This window comes from Dipodomys ordii, unplaced genomic scaffold, assembly GCF_000151885.1.
Source record: "Dipodomys ordii isolate 6190 unplaced genomic scaffold, Dord_2.0 Scaffold41, whole genome shotgun sequence".
Taxonomy (NCBI): domain Eukaryota; kingdom Metazoa; phylum Chordata; class Mammalia; order Rodentia; family Heteromyidae; genus Dipodomys; species Dipodomys ordii.
Genome location: NW_012267257.1, coordinates 6,931,154 through 6,953,686, shown reverse-complemented (window position 1 = coordinate 6,953,686; position 22,533 = coordinate 6,931,154). Strand labels below are relative to the sequence as shown.

The following is a 22,533-nucleotide window of genomic DNA, read 5'->3' as shown; positions in this document are numbered from 1 at the left end:
AGAAAAATGAAGAAGTAAAATCCTGTAGTTTGCAATTCAATATTTTCCTTTTCTTAATCTAAATACCTCATTATTATTTAATATTGAGGTTATCTTTTTTATACATTTTTAATTGTAAAAATACTGTACAGAAGGGTTACAGTTACATGAGCAAGGTAATGAGTACATTTCCTATCAAGCATTGTTAACTCCTCCTTTGTTTTTCCCCTACCATCCCTTTGAGGTTATCTTTTTCTTTTTTTTATTGTGAAAATACTGTAAAAAGGGGTTACAGTACATAGGCAAGATAATGAGTACATTTCTTATCATTCATTGTTGCCTCCTCCTTTGTTTCTCCTTCCCATCCCTTCCCATCTCCCCCGCCACCACCCCCAGCCTCCGTCCCCCCTCTCCCCCCCCCCCGCCAAAGTTGTAAAGTTCGTTTTTCAACAACGATTTGTACATCTCATTGTTGCAATGGGTCCACTTGTATCCCTATTTAAACTATTTGTTTTTTCCCTTCCCCTCCACAAATTATACCAATATCAAATACAGTGAAAACAGGTGTTATACCGTGGGGAGGGACAAACAAAGCAACTAAGAAATCATCTTATAAATATGTTAGAAACAATTGCATAAAAAAACCATTTGAATACATATCTTGGGGTTCATTTCACCTAAGATCAACTTATCTGACCATTTCTGCTTCTCAGACATATACTAGTTATTGCAAATAAGGGAAACCGTGGGACCTTATGTTTCTTTGGGCCTGGCTTACTTCACTTAATATAATTTTTTCTAAGTCTTTCCATTTCCTAACAAATGGGGCAATGTCATTCTTTCTGATGGAGGCATAGAATTCCACTGTGTATATATACCACATTTTCTTGAGAGGTTATCTTTTTCTATTAAAAACCTTTTTATTTCTTTGACCACATTATAAAACAAAGGATTTAAATTTGAAACAAGCTGAAAGGTTTGTATTTGGAAAGATGAGCTTCATATCCTGTTTGAAAGCTGTCAAGTTTAGTGAGGTTTTAGTGCGTGCGCCCGCGCGCGCGTGTGTGTGTGTGTGTATGTGTGTGTGTATACACACATATATATGTGTGTGTGTATATATATATATATATATGTATACACACATATATATGTATATATACATTTGCTGCCTCTAAAGCTTGAACTGAGGGCCTAGACACTGTCCCTGAGCTCCTTTTGCTCAAGGCTAGCACTCTACCACTTAAGCCACAGGGCTACCTCCATATTTTTCTGTGATTTAATAGGAGATTAGAAGACTTTCCTGCCTAGGCTGGCTCTTTGAACTGTGATCTTCAGATCGTTGCCTCCTGAGTAGCTAGGATTCCAGGCATGAGCCACCAGTGCCCATCTATACAAATTATTTTAAAGAAGAAAAAAATATATTCAGTTGTTTATAAGTATTAATGTCTCTTTAAAAAAAATGAATTTAGAACTATTTAACTTTGTTTCATTTGAAGAATTAAATGACCAGCAGAGGGCAGCAGATTTTCATTATTTATGCTTTGCCAGAAAACTGATTTTAAAATTGAGATTTGAACTTTATCAAAGTCGGTGGCATAGTGAGAATAAAGGGAAAGACTTCTACCAAGTTTTTGAAGGGCCATAATGGTGGCTTCTGCTTTAAAAAATAAAGTTTATAAGCATACATTTATCATACAAAGGGGTTTAATTGTGGTATTTGTATTTAGACACATACTTTGATCTAATTCACCCTGTCTGTATTACTCTTTCCTAAATTCCCTTTATCCTCCACTTTAACAGTTTTTAGTAAGTTTTATTATGCTTTCTCATTCCTATTGTCTATCTGTGGATGTCTATCATCTGTGGGTAGATAAAAATGGATAGCCTACATATAAAACATACTTTGATCACCAGTGGCTCACGCCTGAAATCTCAGCTACTGAGGAGGCTGAAATTGTGGTTCAGAGCCATTCCAGGCCTGAAAGTCTGAGACTTTTTATCAAGAAGCCATAAGTGGAGCTGTGGCTCAAGTGGTAGAACACTAGCCTTGAGTTGATAAAGCACAAGGATAACACTCAGGGCCTGAGTTCAAACCCTAGGACCAGCACACACACTCTCTCTCTCTCTCTCTGTGTATTCCATCATCTTTTTAGCCCTCTCCTTCCCTATTCCCCCCCTCAAACAATCTTGCATTTTTAATCATTCCTACTCCCTCCACTTTTTCTTCTAGATTTTGCATACCAGTGAAAATATGTAATGTTTGTCTTTTTAAAAATTTTGATTATCTTTATGTAGCTGTACAAAGGAGTTGCCATTATCAAAACAGTTTATGAATATAATGAATATTGACAAATGTCACCACTTTCAGCTTTCAACATTCTCACCCACATCTCCCAACCCACCCTTTCCCTCACTTTTGTAGCATATACATTGAATTCTTGACTGCATTTCCCCTCTTCTCCTTTTCATTTGTTTACCTTTGTCTCTTGACCCTACCCCATCCCTTGTAATTACCCATTTCCTAGTGTTTATTTTGTGGCACTTTGACTTTGCCTTTCAAGGGAATTATACTATTTGAGTTATCTCATGAATCTACCATATTTCAGTTAATACATTTGTATACACTTCATACCACCCAATATGTTTATAAGCTAATTCTAGTTTTCACGTATTAAGGAAAACATACAACCTTGTTCAACTGCTCTGGAAAGCAGTATGGAGGTTCCTCAAAAACCTAAGCATAAAACTGACCAATGATCCAGCAATTCCATTCCTGGACATTCACCAAAAGATTACAAGCCAGGCAGGACACAGTAAAGCCACCAGCACAACCATGTTCACTGCAACACTATTCACCAAGCAACAATATTCACTATAGCCAAGGTATAGAATCAACCAAGATGCTCCTCAATGAATGGATGAATTGATCAAGAAATGTAGTATAGCTCAGGATGTAGCTCAGTGGCAAAGCGCTTGCCTCGCAAGTGCAACGCCCTGGGTTCGATCCCCAGTACCAAAAAAGAAAAGACAAAAAAAGAAAATGTAGTGTGTGTGTGTGTGTGTGTGTGTATATATATATATATATATATAATATATGTCTTTATATATATATATATAATATGTCTTTATATATATATATTAAATTTTATTTATCAATTAGAAAGAAGGATACTGTACCACTTGTAAAGAAATAGACTTTCAAAAAACTATTTTAATAAGTTTTTTTTATTGTAAAAATACTGTACAGAGGGGTTACAGTTACATGAGCAAGGTAATGAGTACATTTCTCATCAAGCATTGTTGCCTCCTCTGTTTTTCCCCTGCCATCCCTTCTCTCCTACCTCCTCAGCTACACTCCCCTGCTCCCCACCTAAATTGTAAAGTTTGTTTTTCAACACAGTGTCTTGTACATCTCATTGTTGCAATGGGGCAACCTGTATCCCTATTTAAACACTTTGTTCAAAAAATTATATTAAGGGAAGTAAGTCAGGCCCCGAGAGACAAACATTTGTCTTTCTTAGTTTAACTTATTTCACTCAACAAGATGATTTACATTTCTATCCATATTTGTAAAGACATAATTTCATTCTTTTTATTGATGAATGAATAAGTAGGTATATATACCACTTTTTTTTGGGGGGGGTCAGTGTTGGGCACCTAGGCTGACTTCATAGCTTGGGTACTGTGAATGGTGCTGCTATACACATGGGTGTTAGGTACCTGTTGTATGTGGACTTACATTTCCTTCAAGAGTGGTATAGCAGGGTGATAGTGAAGTCTCAGTTTCAGAGTTTTTGATAGTGACTGCACTGGTTTTATATCCATACCACTGTGTATAAGGATTTCTTTTTAATTTCCCATCTTAACCAGTGTTTATTGTTTTCTTGGTAACAATTCTTCATGAGTAAGCTGAGATGAAATCTGTGTCATTTTAATTTTTATTTCCATTATAGCTAGGGATGTTGAACATTTATTTCTTTATATATTTATTGGCTTCTTGTTTCTTAAATGCCTTTCTTCAGATTTTTAGATTTATCAGCAGTATCTCCTAATTTCTATTGATGTCACTTATTTCTGTCCTTTTCCATCTAGATTTAATGTTCGTTTTTTTTTTTTTTTTTTTTTTGTCCCGTTGTGGGGTCTGAACTCTGGCTCAAGGCTAGTGCTCTACCACTTGAGCCACAGTGCCACTTCCAGCTTTTTCTGCTTATGTGGTGCTGAGGAATCGAACCCAGGGCCTCATGCATGTGAGGCAAGCACTCTACCACTAAGCCACCTTCCCGGCCCCTAGATTTAAGGTGTTAAAATTCTTGTTAGTCCAGTACCTGTAGCAACTTTCACAATAACATTTCTGTATCAGAACCAGAGTAAGGAATTAAGAGACACTTATTGAAAATATTTTCTAATATATTTTAGCATCTACATGTTGATATAATACATAGATACATTGTAGTCTATGCAGATTTATGTTACTAGTTGTTTTTACTTTTTTTGGTGCCAAGACTTAGTCTTGGACTCAGTGTCTAGGCTCTGTCCCTGAGCTTTATCTGCTAAGGCTAGCAGTCTACCACTTGGGCCACAGCTCTACTTCTGGCTTTTTTGGTAGTTAATTGGAGATGAGTCTCTCAGACTTCTCTGCCTGCTGGATGGCTTACAAATATTATTTAATGAGAAGATTTTTGAACGGCGGTCCTTGGATTTCAGCCTCCTTAATGGCTAGGATTACAGGCGTGAGCTGCCTATGTCTGGCTTCTTTTTATTTGCATTTGGTTGTAGTACCCTTTGTGCATCTTCGATTAGTTCCTAAAGTCAGATTTTTATGAGTTTATTTACATGGTCAAAGACCGTGTGACCTGGCACTAGGGCTAGAACTCAGGAACTTATGCTCTCCCTTGGCTCTTTTGTTCAAAGCTGATGTTCTATACAGCTCCATATCTGGCTTAATTTTTTTTTTTTTGGTGTTGGTTATTTGGAAAAGAGTCTCACAGACTCTTGTTTGAAGCCCAGCTGGCTTCAAATTGTGATCCTCAGATCTAAGCTTCCTGAGTAGTTGATTATAGGCATGAACCATCAGTGCTTAGTCCTGGGAGTGAGATCTTTTTGTTGCCTATGAATATTGATGAATTAATCTCCACAAAAAGTTCAACAATTATAGCAGTTACTAGGAATGTGGGGTGCTCCTTTACTGTGCACGCTACTCCTAGATATATCACAAAATAGTAAGAAGCCAACACAAAATAAACCTGCCACATTTTAGATTTTGGAGATAGGAAATTTCTTCCTTTCCAAATTTCTATGGTTTTTGATAATTTTCCTTAATCACCACTGATTCTTAGCTTATGCTTTGTTTTATAGCCTGTGCTTCATGATTCATGGTAGTTTAGAATAATAATAAAGTCAAATTTGGTCATTAGTACCATATTGCAAGCACCAGGCTGGATATCATACAAATATTTTAATATTTAGTCCCACAAAGCACAAAGATAGAGAATACTATTATTTAATGAGAAGAAGTATTTATCTTTGTGTTCATGAAGCCTGACCATTTGGTACATTCAAATGAATATAGTATTTTTTAAATGAACACTAGATGGCTATGTTGTTAACCCATTTCATATTTTGGGATACCCCATGTACTTGTTATGGTAGTGGACAATATTAGAATTAATGTAATACTCTTAGGTTAGCCTTTAAGCTACAGCAGAGTGGTTTATGTGGGAAGAAATGGAATGTTGTGACAATGAATTCCTTTGTTATCCTGTCAGCCCAAATGCTGTGGTTATACAATATCCAATATTATAAAAATTGAAAGATTTTAATAGTGTCTAAATAACAATCTCAAACTGATTTGCTTTATATCCAGGTATTGGGTAGACAGCCATTTTATGATTTTTGTAATCCTTCTGCTGATGTTACAATTGTAATTACCTGGGAAATAGAGCCCTTATATTTTCCAGACAAAAATTTGTTCTTTGTACTTTGTTGCCTGTTTTCAAATGAAGATAGAATGAAGTGAGTCAAAAACTAAAACAAAAATAATTTATTTTGGCTTTGTGATGGATTAATTAGTACCTACAAAGCAGTGACGTGAAAGAGGCTGGTCAATTCTATATATGTTATTGCTTCAGCTTTTTCTTTTTTATGACCTTGCAGTTATTTTGGACTTATTTTTTTACAGGCATTTGGAAATATATGAATTAAGGATCTCTTTAATATAGAATAAAAGTTTTATTATAAGGTTTAGTAGCTTAAAAAGGCCAGCCTTGCCCAGTGTTGCAGAGTTGTCTTGGAAGCTGGGAACTGTTCAATCTATTGATCAGTGGCCACAGGATAGCTTTATGAATTATTTAAATAAACAAAAGAAGAAGAAGGAGGGTCTGGGAAGATGGCTCAGTGGTAGAGTGCTTGCCTTGCATGCCTGAGGCCCTGGGTTCGATTCCTCAGCACCAAATAAGCAAAAAGAAAAAAGCCGGAAGTGGTGCTGTGGCTCAAGTGGTAGAGTGCTAGCCTTGAGCTGAAATGCTGAGGGACAGCGCACAGGCCCTGAGTTCAGGCCCAAGACTGGACCCCCCAAAAAAAAATTTCCAAGAAGGAGAAGAAGAAAACAAAACAAAGCTGCAAACCTTGTAATATTTATTGAGGACATGATGTTGTAGTGTAAGTTTAGAGATGAAAAATAAAGTAGCTTTTATGAGACCACATGGTTTTAACACAATGATGATATAATTGTGGATCTATGTTTATCAAGCGCACTTTGATTGTTAGATTACTATGGGCTCTCTATTGTTTTTTTTTCTATCAGAAGTTGCTATCAGAAGTGGGAACACTTTACTTTCATGTCCTTAGACATTCTTTCCTTCTCTTCTACTCTGTTTTATAAATAATGCTTCTTTTCATAAATAATGCTTTAATTTAAAGCATTTTTAGAATAAGGTGATTATACATCTGTTTCTGTATTATATCATTCTGTGTTCTAAAGGACTTAGTGATAAGATGATTTCTGTGACAGAAATACCTCATTTTCTAAAATAGTTTTTGTTTAGCTGAGTATGGTGGTTCATGTCTGTAAACCTAACTACTAGGAGATGAGAAGGATCATGATTCAAGGTCATCCTGGTCAAAACAAAAAATTAGACCTATTTTCTTAAAGCTTAGTTTAGTGGCATGTGATGCCAGCATTGTGGGAGATATAAATAGGAAGATCACAGTCCAGCCTCTTCAGGACAAAAATTTGAGAACCTGTTTGAAAAACGATGGAATCAAAAGAGGGCTGGGAAGGTGGAAGGTGGCTTAGCTAGTAGAGCACTTGCCTACAAACTGCAGAATTCTGAGTTCAAACCCTAGTACTATTAAAAAAGTTTTGAAAAATATTTATTAAAATTTTTTTAACGTAGCTTTTTGAATCAAGTTGTAAAGGCAAAGGTTTAGTAGAACTTATTTCTTGATAGCTTAATTTGTGATTCAGAAGTGGAAATTTATGAAGTCTCAAGTAGAGTTATTCAGTTTTCATTTTAAAATTTAAAGCTTTATGTCAGTTTGGCATTATTAACTCAATTTATTTATTTATTTATTTATTTTTTGGGTCCGGTCATGGGGCCTGAACTCTGGGCCTGGGCGCTGTCCCTCAGCTCTTCAGCTCAAGGCTAGCACTCTACCACTTGAGCCACAGCGCCACTTCTGGCTTTTTTCTTTTTGCTTATGTGGTGCTGAGGAATTGAACCCAGGGCCTCAGGCATGCAAGGCAAGCGCTCTACCACTGAGCCACCTTCCCAGCCCCCTGTTAACTCAATTTAAAGTGTTACTTTAAAATTTTTCTGATGCTTTTATGCATTAGTAATGTACATAAAGATGTTCTAGGCTTTCTTTGGTAGATAATAATCTTAGCCTAATTTTTTAGACTTTGAGCTCTCAAAAATGAGAATACTGTCTGATAAAAGAGCCTAGGCTGAAAGAATGATGAAAATAAATGCTGATATATCTTTGAAATTTATGTTTTGTATTTAGGTGTGGCTTTTGATTGTAACTGTCCTACTAATTTCTTGTGCTAATATGTACCTAACCTTATCCATATACCTCTTTGGAAGTACAAAATCTATTAAGGTTCTAATATTGAATCTATCTTTACGACAACTTACATGTTGTATTTCCTGAGGCTATAATAGATTTGGAAGATAAGAGTGTCAGTCTCCATGTTTCCCTTTTTTTCTTTTTTTCTATTTTTCCTCTCCTTTTTTTTCTTTTTTTTTATTGTGAAAATACTGTACAGCGGGTCCTCTCCTTTTTTTTTTAAATTGTAAAGATACTGTATAGAGGGGTTACAGTTACCCTCTTTTTTCCCTTGAATACAGAAAGCAGCAGAATTTGAAATGAAATCTATCCTTATATTTTATTTTCTTCTCTTGCCTCTTGGCACCTTGAACCTTGTAGCCAGATTCCCTGGAGGGATCTATTAGCCCGCTTTGTAAAGCTTTTTATTCTTCTCATTCTCTTTAGTCCTCTTTCATTTTGGTGAAATACATCAAAATAGAGAGAAGTTGCTCAATCAGTATTCAGGCAATAATAGTAGATCTGGGTTATTCCATTAGTTTAAATATTTTTATTTTTATTACTAAGGTGTTGTACAGAGGGGCTACCATTTCATAAGTCAGGTAATGAGTACATTTTGCTTTTTGGACAATGTCACTCCTTCCTTTACTTTTTGTATTTCCCCCTCCCTTCCCTGCCCGCAAGTTACATAGGTCATTTTCCATATAGTGAATACTGAATAGCATGATTGCATTTGTTCACCCTTCCTCTCTCCCTTTCTGCTCTTTCCCTCCCTGCATTTGCTTCCCAAGAAGAAAAAGGAAAAAAAAATCAAAGAAAAAAGAAACACCATTATCACTATAACCAACAATAACAACAACTCTCTCCCCCTAAACAAACCATTTCCTTTCTTGAAGTTCATTTCAGTGAATCGTATTGATTTGCAAATGACTTGATATAAAAAGAGTGTGTGGTTTTCAAATGTCTCTGTCATTTCAATTTTTGAAGTATTTTTCAGAAATGCTTGAATTCCCCTGGTTAACATGCTTTACGTGATCAAATAAACTTTAGTGGTTGTGAATATCATGTCACAAAATTTGCACTATTCCCAAAGAGTTTCATGGATAAACTCTCACAGCTGATATTTGCTTTTCAGGCAATGAATCGCTCCCTGGCTAATGTGATTCTTGGAGGCTACGGTACCACTTCAACAGCTGGTGGAAAACCCATGGAAGTTTCTGGCACGCATACAGAAATCAATCTTGATAATGCAGTTGAGATGATTCAAGAGGCTAAGAGCCTTATTATTACTCCAGGTAAAAAAGGGAAAAGCCAAAGTGAAGAAAAACATCTAGTAGTTGTTGAAACTGATTATATTAAAATAGTGTCTTATAATGGGAAAAGTATTAGAATGTATTTATTTTTGAATATATTATGGAAATTTGGTAGCAACTCAATAGTTTCTAAGTGAGAAATTCTGAGAGTTCTTAGTTTAGGTTAATATTTTGGACATTACATAGATGTTCTATCAGTTAATGCATTGTTCTAGTCATGTCTTTCTGTGACATAGTACACACATTAAGTCATTGTTTAGTCTTGATTATTTTTTTCTCATTGGCAAATTTTGGATCTATTATCGGTTAAGTTAGATGTAGTATATGAAATGTCCTGTCCGTGCATTAGATTTTTCAGTCAATGTTAATCTCTTTGCAAAAGTAAATATAAAAAAAACCAACAATTACACAGCTTTCATCAGATGAGAACATAGCCTAGATAGAGGTCTGTTACATACAAAACCCCTTTGTGTCCTTAAGGTTGCCTCTGACAACCTATGTGACATTGACAAAGTCATTTAACCTCTCTAGATCTTCAGTGTTCTACTGCTTAGCTCAGTTCTTTATGTTAAATCCTATGTTGTTATAAATAATAGGAGTTTTATGTGAAGACAACCTACTGATTTTACAGGTGGATAGTTTACTAGTTGGTTGCACATGAAGATTAAAAATAACAAGCACAGCCAAATTGAATGTTAAGCTTCAAGCTTTCTCACCTTGGGACAGTATTACTTTAAGGGATATTTAAAACATGTGTGTTTGCAGAGTTCAAGCCTTGTGATCACCAAAAAAAGAAAAAAACACCCCCCCCCCAACCCATATGTTTGTATTTTGGTGATATCATAAAAATGGGTCTGCTATTGCCAATTAGTATATGGAAGCAAATGAACTAAGTATGATGAAAATTAACTAAGTCTAATGTATGGAGCACACCTGCATAGTGAATAGTTCTCATCAAAATGGCAGCTGTTAAGAAACAGTTAGAATGTAAAGGTACAAAGATACAGAGGGAGGACCTAGTCTTTTCCTCTGGACATTTTCCAGCTACTGAATAGCTAAGATAGGCAGATCAATAATGCAAGATGGGTTATGATAATGGCTTAATCGAACTATGTAATAAGCAGTTTTTCTCTCATGAAGAACCTTTGGAATTTTGTAGGGAAGTGATGACTTGTTTTAGCTTTAGAGAATGGATGGTGTTAGGTGTTAGGGAGGGCCAAGGAATAGCTAAGCCAGATATTGGCATTTGGAAAAGTGGAGATGGGCTGGAAACATGGAGACAGCAGTATCATTGTACAGGAAGAATGGGCAGAATGTAGAAGTTAAAGGGGAAGGAAGATGGCTGGCTTTTGGTTTTATGTGTGTGTGTGTGTGTGTAGAACTTAAAAATTATATTTGGGGGCTGGGAATGTGGTTTAGTGTTAGAGTGCTTGCCTAGCATGCATGAAGCTCTGGGTTCGATTCCTCAGTACCACATAAAGAGAAAAAGCCGGAAATGGTGATGTGGCTCAAGTGGTAGAATGTTAGCCTTGAACACAGAGGCTCAGTAATAGTACCCAGGTCCTGAGTTCAAGCTTCAGGACTGGAAAAAAGAAAAAAAAAGTGTGTGTGTGTGTGTGTGTGTGTGTGTGTGTGTGTGTGTGTGTATTTAGTGTAAGGATTGGATATGGAAGAAGGTTTTTTTTTTTTTTGTCATCGGTTGTGGGGCTTGAACTCTGGGCCTGAACATTGTCCCTCAGCTCTTCAGCTCAAGGCTAGCGCTCTATCACTTGAGCCACAACACCACTTCCGGTTTTCTAGTGGCTTATCGGAGATAAGAATCTCACTGACTTTCCTGACCTGGCTGGCTTTGTACTGTGATCCTCAGATCTCAGCCTCTTGAGTAGCTAGCATTACAGGCTTGAGCCACAGTGCCTGGCTAGGGAAGAAGGTTTTTAAAGTCTCTCTTTGGAGACATTAAGACTGTATAATCATAATGTTGTACTAGGACTCAGCTCAGGTTGAGCCTGCACAGTTCATGAAATCTTGGGAACAAGCAGAAATACATGGAAAGGTGAGGGACAAACTGATGCCTTTGGAGTAAGCTTGGCCATTTAAAGAGAACAAAAGGAGACAAAAGGAGACAAAAGAATCCAAGGGATAGGAGGAAGAATAGTAACCAAATCAGGAAGAGAACCCATGCTTTTATTTGCAAAGCCAAGTACACAGAGAATGTAAAGATCTGTGAGTGAGGGAAAGAATATACACCAAACATGTGCCTGCCCACAGAGCACTGAGGAAGGATCATTTGATTTTGAATATCAAATTAAGATAATTTTTTAGCATTCAAATTATCAATTTGCTTTCATTCTGCTCATGACTTGCCTTCATTGGCATAAAATATGTTTTGAATCAGAGAGAAGTTTAGTTCCTAAGATTGCAAAATAAAATCATGTTTCTCTGTGTTCTTGATGTTCCTTTCAGGATATGGCCTCTGTGCAGCCAAAGCCCAGTACCCCATCGCTGATTTGGTAAAGATGCTCATTGAACAAGGCAAAAAGGTCAGGTATGTGTTTGCATTGGGAGGTTGCAGTACGTAGGAAGATGTAGGTATAAAAGTAAATAAATAAATGACTTAAAAAAGATTGTTTCTTAAAATTTTTTAATTGCTATTATAAAATTGATGTACAGAGGGTTACAGTTACCCAAGTCAGGTAAAGAGTATGGTTTTTTTTTTTTTTTTTGAACAATGTCACTTCTCTCCCATTCCCACCCACAAGTTGTATAGTTCATTTGATGAGTGATCCTTCAAGTGGCATTCACATGTACTTTTTTTTTTTTTTAACTTGTCAGTTGTGGGCCTTGAACTCTGGGCATGCATGCTGTCCCTGAGCTTTTCGGCTCAAGGAGCACATTCTACCACTTGAGCCATAGTGCCACTTCTGGTTTTCTGGTAGTTCATTGGAGATAAGTCTCATGGACTTCCCTGCTTGGTCTGGCTTTGACCACAATCCTCAGATCTCAGCCTCCTGAGTAGCTAGGATTACAGGTGTGAGCCTCTGGGCCCTGGCTCACATATACTATTAAGTAAAGAAACTTGAGTTGTGAAGAAAAGCCTCTATCCTTCTTACTACTTAGTTTCCCCTGCTTCTGGCTAATAGCATGAAATTAAATACACATTGATTTATTTTTTTGGCAGCACTGGGCTTGAACTCAGGGCTTTGTTCTTTACTCTTTGAGCCATGCTTCCAATCATAGACTTGTTTTGGAAAGGAAAATTTTATTGTGCCAAATTTATTAGTTGAGAAGAACCAGAAGTCTTGTTTCTGTATGGTTTGATTTGGGAGAGGAGAGCAAGCAGAGCATTTGTATGACATTAAATTGTAGTTTTTGTTTCCAGAATGGTTTTGGAAGAGAAAGTCCCAGAAATAAACCTGTGGGCGGGTTATTCATTGTTTGCTGATTTCACTCTCAAACCCTTGAGGTGGAAAACACTGCTGAAAATGTTCATTTTTAAAATTTCCCCTGTGTTTTTGAATCGTGAATTAGCACTACAGGTATTCCTGCCACTTCTCTTTCAAGTATTGGACCCTACTCTGAGGAGGATATTAGGCAGATCAGAAAAGTGGAGGATCTGTGTGCCTCGATAATCTCATGACCTTAGGTAAAGAGTTTGAGGATCCAAAAAACCGGGTGATTGGAATGAACTTAGTGATGCTGTAGTACTTCATATCTGTTCTGCTCTGCTCTGCGACCCCATCTGGAGCTCTGCTCTTACTCAGAAGTCAGAGAAGACAGTGCCCCAAGTCATCCCCAGTGACACACTGCTGTTCAGTTAGTGGGCAGGCAGGTTCATGAGCAGTTACATAATCGGGGCACCATAAGTCTGAGTGACAAGAGAACTTAGTAAATCGAATGAATGAATAACATCTGTGAACTGAATTGTTAATGGTTATTCATAAAAATTCCTTTTAGGAACTGAGGGTATGGCTTAGTGGTAGAGTTCTTACCTAGGATTTGTGGTTTGATTCCCAGTACTGCTCCTCCCCCAAAAAATCCTTGTAAATTTTTGTGTGTGTATGTCTGTGTCGGGAGTGGATTTAAGGGGAGATTTCTGGGGCTTGAACTCAGGGTCTGGGCGCTGTCCCTGAGCTTTTTCTGCTCAAGACTAGCACTCTATTACTTGAGCTACAGCTCCACTTCTGACTTTTCTTTTTTTTTTTGTTGGTCGTGGGGCCTGAACTCTCAGCCTGAATGCTGTCCCTCAGCTCTTCAGCTCAAGGATAGCACTCTACCACTTGAGCCACAGTGCCACTTCTGGCTTTTTCTGCTTATGTGGTGCTGAGGAATCGAACCCAGGGCCTCATGTATACAAGGCAAGCACTCTACCACTGAGCCACCTTCTCAGCCCATTCTGACTTTTCTGATGGTTAATTGGCAATAAGAATGGGGGCTGGTTTCAAACCATGATTCTCAGATCTCAGCCTCCTGAGTAGCTAGGATTACAGGTGTGAGCCACCTGTACCTGGCTCCCTTGTAAAATTTTTGAGGTAAAACCTTACACTTTTGTCTGGAAGCAGATTTTAAAAACATGCTAAACGGTGTGTCTTAGACTAGCTTGTGGATCTAGCCAGACCGGATATAGAATCCTTTTTGAGCTGAATGTCCCAGCTGTTCATGTTGGAAAGAGATAGATGGCAAAGCCAGGGGATCTGGCTTAGCATCAGCAGCTATGCCAGCTGTATTGTTTCTTCCTTCCTTCCTCCTATTGCTTTCTTTTCTACCAATCTTTTCCCATACCTTCCTGAAATCTATGATTTGTGTTTTTTAAATATATAGAGTCACAATACTACTTTGTGGTAGGAGTTGAATTTCTAAGATGTAGATGATTTTCTTGTTTAGTGAAACTCCTAGATTAATTAAAGATGAAAGATGAAAAAGTCATCATTTGGTTTTTATTCTATAAGAAATCTTTTAAAATTATTTACTCCTGGGCTGGGAAGGTGGCTCAGTGGTAGAGCACTTGCCTTGCATGCATGAGGCCCTGGGTTCGATTCCTCAGCACCACATAAGCAAAAAAGAAAAAACTGGAAGTGGCGCTGTGGCTTAAGTGGTAGAGCGCTAACCTTGAGCTGAAGAGCTAAGGGACAGTGCCCAGGTCCAGAGTTCAGGTCCCATGACCGGACCCCCCCCCCAAAAAAAGAATAAAATTATTTATTCCTATTTTTTATAAGACACTAAATTGTGTTGTTGTTTTTAATCATGGTCTCATAACTTAGAACATTTGCAGACATGTGAGTAAAAAGGATGTGTTATTTTCCAAAAATAAATTATCTTCTTTATCTTTTATCTTCCTTATTTTTATGTGAAAAAGTCTAATTTATTAGTAATACTCTCCTTTGCCATGCAAATGTTTAGAGCCTATGTGGCAATCACAATATAATATATAGAGAAAGATGGTTTAGTTACCCTCAGGGAAGGGAATTTTTAACATGGCATACTTCTTTTGATATCTACACATGAGTGTAGGCTAACCAGACATCTTTGAAAACCAGCCCAATGTTAGACTGGTAAATACAGATTTGAAGATTATTATAAGACTCTTTGGCAGCTTGAAAAAAATCAGGGCAAGAAGAGAAATGAATAAAAAAGAAAATGTATCTGTAAAAGGTATAGGATACCAGTGGGACCCATCAGCTGTACTGGACATTGACTAAAATGAACTAAGCAACATAATAGCAGTGATGGGAGGGACAGAACAATTGGGAAAGAGGGAACAGCTGATGCTATGCAAAACAAAAGAAATGTACATATCACCCAATGTGGAAGAAATAACTATTGCAAAGTTCATAGAACTCATAAATATTATAGGCCATGATAGACAATTTGCTCCATGAAAGTTAGAATGTGTTTGTGACTTTAAGCATCACTATCCCACAATACTGTGAAATTTGGGAAATTATGTAACCACTTAATTACAATAAAAAATTTGGAAAAAAAGGATATAGGATAGGTGAAGTTTTAGATTCAGATCTGATTAAAAGCTTTATTTTATCCACAAGACCACCGATAAACTACTGTTTTAGGATGATTTCTGTCACTCTAAACAGGAAAAGTAATCATTTGATTTACCATTTATCAGAAAGATTTAATTATACAGACATGAGTGGGTTCTCAGTTATAAACTAGTTTTCCTGAAGTAATTTTGTGAATAGAACAGAAGGCTTTCATGAGTGATCTTTTCCTTATTTTATATAATTGCTGACATAATTTACTTACATCAAATTTGTTAATAATTTATGATATAGAGTCAGAATAAAATTATTGTTCAGTCTGGTTTTTCTGTTAGTTAGGAGACATTACCAATTTACATTCACCTGCTATTCACATTACAGGTGCAAATATAATTTAATAATATTGCAGTGTTTTTTTTTTACTGCCACATATTGAATTTGCAGCATAAGCTTTTTAACAAGTTATGCAAAACTTGCATTTGAATCAAGTAAGGAGAGGAGTATTACGGTGAGTATGATGACAGTAGACTATCCTAGTTTTTCCCTTCTAGCTTCTCTGTGGAATATATATTTTTTTAATTGAAAGAGAATCACATAAACTTTGTTGATCTTGCTGTATAAATGTGTGTCATCATCTTTTCATAGGCGAAATGCAAATTTCTGTGACAAAGTTAGGATTGTAGGAGCACAAAGATGTGAACTTCGTTTTAAAGACGCAAATGTGTGCTTGAACAAGCAATGGCTGCAGCAGTTACCTCGTATTTTAATGAAATAAATCTGTATTTACAGTTTGCGGTAATTTAGTCCTTTCATCACTCTGGGGAGCTCCCACGGTGTTCATTGAGTGCAGCTGCTGAGCCTCTGGTTTTAGTAGGTCTTTGTACTTCAGGAACCCAGCATGCCTAGCATCCAGATGTAGTGACATACTTGCACACATCCCCTGTGGAAATGCGCCAGTATGGACATACGATTGTCATCAATTAGTTATGCCCAAGTGGTGCCAAGAAAAATTGCATCTGTCATACAGTCTGTCTGGCTTCATGGCTCATGATTGATTTAGAGACACTCCTGTTTTCCTTTACTTTGACCATAGACACAACATGCTCAAAAAGCCTGTGATCTTATTATGAAGCTCATGACATTTCATGACAACAACTCATCTCAGGACACCCACGTCATGCAGGTTCACTGACTTAGGCTTTGTGTAATGGCCAAGACAAGTGCTTTGCAGTTGCCCAGAATGCCTGTGCACATTTACCTAAGTTATCTTGGAAAGCATTTTATGACAAAAAATATTAGAGTACAAGAGTACAGTTTTTCTTTTTACTTTGCAGTCTTTGATTTATAATGAAACTTTTTCATTATAAAGCAAAGATATCATTTCCAATGAGTAAATAACTATGTGATTTTTTTCTGATGTATTGCATGTTTTTTGATGCATTTTTTAATTTATGGGAAACATCTTTCATCCTTTGATAGACTGATGTCATATATTACTTTATTTGGTGGGTAGTACTGGGGTTTGAACTCAGCGCTTTGTGCTTGCTTGCTCAGCTAGCTAGTACTCTACTACTAGAGCCATATCATTTGCTTTTTGATGGTTATTTTGGAGATGGACTTTTCTGCCTAGGCGGGCTTCAAACCTTGATCCTCTGGATCTTAGTCTCCTGAATAACTATGATCACAGGGTTGAATAGCTGGTGCCTGACCACATTTGTATTAATATTCAACCAGAGCTCTCTGTTAACTAATTTATTAATAGAATTTCTTGCTCAAAATTTACTAGTTATGAAGAAAATAAGTTTATCAGTGAACCAATGAGTTCCTTTTAATATGCTAGTATGCTAAATAAGACAGGTAGAATAGGGTTAAGGTAGGAATATAAAGGAGAGGAGTTAATAGTAGTAGTTTCAGTTTTTTGTACTTTCAATTTTTTTGTGTTACTTATACACTTTTCAGATTAAAATGTATGAGTATGTATGTATGTGTATGTGTGGACATATATACATCTGGGACATTTCAGGCATATATGTGTAGATACAGACACACGTCTGTTTATGTGTATAATCTATTGTTCACCGCCTGTCAAAATACATCAAGATATCTGTCGTGTTTTTATTGTTTGGTTGGTTTTTTTTTTGGGTCCGGTTGTGGGGCCTGAACTCTGGGCCTGGGCGCTGTCCCTCAGCTCTGCAGCTCAAGGCTAGCGCTCTACCACTTGAGCCACAGCGCCACTTCCGCTTTTTTCTTTTTTTTGCTTATGTGGTGCTGAGGAATTGAACCCAGGGCCTCATGCATGCAAGGCAAGCGCTCTACCACTGAGCCACCTTCCCAGCCCCCTCTGTGGTGTTTTTAGTTTAATAGTATTTTGTAATTTTGTGTAATATGGCTATAGTCTTAAATAGGCATTATTTTTATGAAGAAATCAGCACTTTGAGGACACTTAAACATGAAAGATTCTGTCCCTCTAAGTGTATTTTTCTTTTTCTTAATGAGTTGTGTCATTCAAATAAACAGAGGTCAGCTATCTAGGATTTGTTGTCTTTTGGAGTGGCAGAAGAATTAAGATGTGAAAATTGTAAAGTAATAAAGGCAGGTGTTTCTGAGAAGAATGGGAATTAGGTCAGGTGAAAGAGCTAGTATGGTATTCGAATAAAGAAAGACATTAGCCAGCAGTTTTATGTCAACCTGGTAGTACTTTTTAAGAAAAGACGTGGCTGTTCATGTCCATGACCATGGCAGTTCTTTGTGTCAGGCACTGTTTTGGGTTCTGGGAATGCATCAGTGTGTACTACAGCCAAAAACCTGTAGTCCTATGGAATTAATAATCATTGGGAAGTTAGGTAATAGGTTTCAAGCTATTTTGAATCGGGAACACTGATCATCCCCTCCCCACTTGTTCGGATGCTAGTTAAAAAGAGGAAGAACAGTGGTAGAATAGGTTCTTAGATCAGAGCTTCAGAGTTATAACTGGTACTGTGAGGTGATGAATTAACTGGTGCTTCTGGTTTGCCCAGAAATGTGGTATTGCTTCACATTGAGCTGGACTTCTTGAAAAAACACAATGGAGGAAGGATGGACTGGGTGACTGTTATTTATATAATTGGTCAACTGAATCAAACTTCTGAAGTCAGAGAATAAAATTAAAGGAAGTTTATGCATTCACTCACATATATGTCAAACCTATTATAAGATTGCCAGTGATCTCACAGATCCAAGATGTCTGTTAGGTTTTTCCAAAGTGATAATTTTCTCCCCAGATAGTTGACTTTGTACTACCCTGGCACATTGGCATAGTGAATGGGTTAAAAGCCAGAGCTTTAGGTGCCTGGTAAAGTCTTTTCCAGCCCTACCATACTAGGGCTCATTCCTTAGCCTCTCCTGTTCCAGGTTTTCTTCATCCTTCACTGGGTGAAGCCAGTGTTGCTGACCAACAGGGTGACTTTTGGCTTTCAAGTATTGTAACAAATGCTTTGAGTTTAGTTTATTCAACGAGGTTCATGTGAACAGAATATAAATAAATAAAACCCTTCCCCTCTTCTCATTTCATCTTCAGATTCCTCTATAACTTGCATATAATTTTCATGTGATGGTGTTCATTAGCCATTATGTCCCAAGGTCCATGCAATGACCTCATTAAAGTTACTTGGACAGAATTATGCCAGAGAATAATATTCCAGAATTAATACTGAATTTTTAGTTTTTCTTGTATCACTTATTATTTTGCTTATTATTTTGGAAATAAAAAGAAGTGTTAGTAGTCATGCAGTTTCTATTCTGGGCTTGGTAGCTGGATTGAGTTCAATTATAGAAAAGCTAGACTTAAATACAATCTATAATAAATTTCCTTGGTGTGGAAGATTGAGTGTTATGTGTGGTGCTGTGGAAGACTGTGCTGATGTTTGTGCCTGGTTTTCCATGGACTTCTCATCTCTTTGAGTGGCTTCTGTGACCTGTGGATGGATAGAAAATATGACTACATAGAATATATAGAAAAATTGTGCCACTGAGATGTTTTTGTAAACTCTTTGACATTCATAGCTTTTTTTTTTCCTGAAAAAGGGAAGGTATATGTAAATACCAGATTTTAGAACCCGAGTAGTGATTCAGTCCTTACTTGCCTTTAAATGAAAAAAAAAGGAGGAAGCCTCATTTTTTTTTGTTGGGGGAAAGAGGGCAGGCTGGCCTCAAATTATGATCCTCTTGATCATGTGGCATTATAGTTATGTGCCAAGGGAACTTTTTACATGTCCTGCCCAAGAGAAGTCTTTTTTAATTAATTACCCATGTCTCCTTTTCAGTAGGTAAGCCAATCTGTTAGTCTTAACTTTATGTAGTGTTTTCTTTGTTGGCTTCCTGTTTTAGAAGGCAATTATTACTTCAAAAATAATTGAGTGTATGTGTGTGTATGTGTGTGCACTTTAAAAAATAAAGGGATCCCTGGCTGTCAATCAGAAATTTTGATTAGCAATTGATATTAGTTAAAGAAGCCTGCCTTTTAGTTAATATTTCACATTTTTCTAGATGAAGTAAATAATGTATTGACTCTAGTAATGAATTCTTTTAACTCCCCCACAGGCCCTCTTTTAGCATAGATGATTGCAAATTCAGAATATAATGGTCCTTGAGAGGCTCTTTATTGAGCTGGCAGTGGGATTTTTAGCCTGTTTGGTGAGAGAATTCTGTGTGAACATAAATTGGTGTACTTCCGTATAAAGGATGCCTGCTCTGTTGGTAGTAGTTGAACTGGAGGGATTTTGGAGGTCTATTTTCATAGGTAAGGGGGTTGTAATTTCCTCTCATTTGAATTTGATGTATCTCTTAGAAGAGTGACTATCAAGTCTGTCCTTGACCTCAGGGGTTGCAGGGGAGGTCATGAGGTGTGCCTTTTAGGGGACACTTTTATTCTGTAGACCCGGTAATACTGAAATGCCTGACCTGTGACCAAGTGTGTGCCTCTTTCACAGGGAGCTTATTTATACTGGTAAATGTCCTGTTATCTTGTTTGCTTTAGGCCTAATTTATGCGTATCTTGCTGGCCACTTGCTGAGGTTACCCTGGCAATAAAAAAGAGTTACATTTGTGTGTATGGGTCCGGTGAAACACAGAGGAGGTAGCCAAACAAGACAAATGACATAATAATCAGTTTTTATTCCTTACCGACCCCTGAGAGAATAGGGATACAGTTGAGGGCCAAAAGGAAGATTGGAGGAAGGATGTCATGTCTGACCAGCAGGCTGATTAAGAGAGCGAGAGGACCTATATGTCAAAGCCTTTGTTGGGTTCTGGGGCAGTACCTTAGTAGTTTTCCATGGAGAGTTATGATTTGAGTTCATAGGAAGTGGATAGGAGACCAAGACTTTCCGATGTGACAGTGGCATATGTGGATGGTCCACATGGGGTGTAGTGGTTGGTCTGGGGAAATCAGGAAGAGTACATTCATATGTCCTACAGTGGTTGTTTAAGGAGGTATCTGTTCAAATGTGGGGAAGAGGAAACCAAGAGCTAGAAACTGTCCAAGACGACTAAGCTCTGCTGCTTCTATGACACTGTCTACCCTATATTTAAATTGGATGCTGAGACAACATCACATTACAAATTTATTGATTTATAAATATTTATGGTTAACAACCGAGAGGAGCAGGTAAGCTTTCAACAAATGAACCCTCTTTTTTTATTTTCCTTTGTATCTTTTTCTTAGATAATCTGTCCATTTCTGAAGAGATTAGAATAGCCTATTTGGGGTTATGCTATTGGGAATTCCAAACTGCCATCAGTATACAGTACCTCATATACAATTTGATTTTTAAAGTATAAAACACAGTGAAGAAAGGAAAGTTGACCTTTTGAATAACCTGAGTGTGGAAAAAATTTTGCCCAATGACTCCCAAAACTTGTAATCAAATAGTTGGAGGTTGTACAGAATTTCTGTCCTTTTCTTTTTCTCTGTTATTTTTTTTAAATATGGAGATCCTTTTGAGTATTTAAAATAGGAAGAGACTACACAATGTGAAAACTGTCAGTATTTGAGGAAGAGGCTCAACTGTCCCCGAAGTTTCTTTGTCTAATTGTTGAATTAGATTGCCCAATTCAATAATCCATTTGTCATGGTTTATTGAACACTGATCTGGATATTTCCATATGCCCAAAGGAAAATGTAGTTTATTTGGGCATTTGTGGTGAGATCCATGTGGAAATATTGTTTTAGATTCTTTAATAGCTTCACGTACCCAAGAACAACAGCTTAATCCACCCTGGTCAGAACACATTGTCTCCATGGCTTGGGCTAATGGAAATTCATGTTGCTGTGCCTTTTTAAAAACATGTGGCATCTGAAATCTTATGTAGGGCTGCACAAAACTGTTAACAGTGGGCTTATGTTATCATATGTTATAAAAGAAGCTTTCAAAAAAGGATATGTTGTGACTAGCTCCTTTCCCAAATTTTACTTGTGATTCATGGATAGCTTACATGCTCTTAGTTGTTTTCATTCTTCTTTGGTTAATTAGAAGACTCAGAAGATCAAAAAAATTTTTTAAATAAGAGTTTATTATTCCATTTTTTTTCAAGCTGTGTCTGGGTTTATTCTGAATTGGTAACTCAGTATTGAACTTTTTATTATATAATATTCTATGAACATTAATCATTCTTCTATTTGAAAGACAAAATGGCGAAACGTGCTGGTGTTTTTTTTTAAGATACTGAAGGTACTGCCCCCCAAAAAGATATTTGTTGTATCTATCAAACAAAGTATTACTTTGTCTAATGGTCTGTTGAAAAGGTGAAAGTGGCCATTTGAATGCAGGTAAAATGCCTGTATTCCTAGATTAGGGAACCAGAGATTGAGAGGATCACAGTTGGAGGCCAATCTGGGGAAAAAAAATTGTGAGACTCCCAAATCAGCCAATCACTGGGCATCGTGGTGTAGTATATGTCTATCACTGGGCATCATGGTGTAGTATATGTCTATCATCCCTGTTGTGTGGGAGGTGGAGAAATTGCAGTTTCAGGCCAGCGCAGGGAAAGAAAGTTCATGAGACCGTGTCTCAACAGAAAAAACTAGGCATAGTAGCACGTGTCTGTTATCTCTGCTATAGTGGAAAGTATAAATAGGAGGATTGCAGTTCAGATCAGCCAGGGCAAAAAATGAGAACTTAACCTCAAGAAGTATGGAGGTCTGGTTCAACTGGTAGAGTGTCTGC

At 37.1% G+C, this 22,533-nt stretch overlaps 1 protein-coding gene across 3 annotated transcripts in view; it reads left to right on the top strand.

Annotated features, from left to right (window-relative positions):
• The window catches only part of Nnt (nicotinamide nucleotide transhydrogenase), a 101,086-nt gene that overhangs the window by 65,521 nt on the left and 13,032 nt on the right, over positions 1-22,533 (top strand). For all 3 annotated transcript variants that reach the window (XM_013018591.1, XM_013018589.1, XM_013018590.1), the window contains exons 18-19: positions 9,161-9,320; positions 11,802-11,883. In XM_013018591.1, the coding sequence (XP_012874045.1) occupies positions 9,161-9,320; positions 11,802-11,883 (242 nt within the window). The remainder of the gene's footprint in view (positions 1-9,160; positions 9,321-11,801; positions 11,884-22,533) is intronic.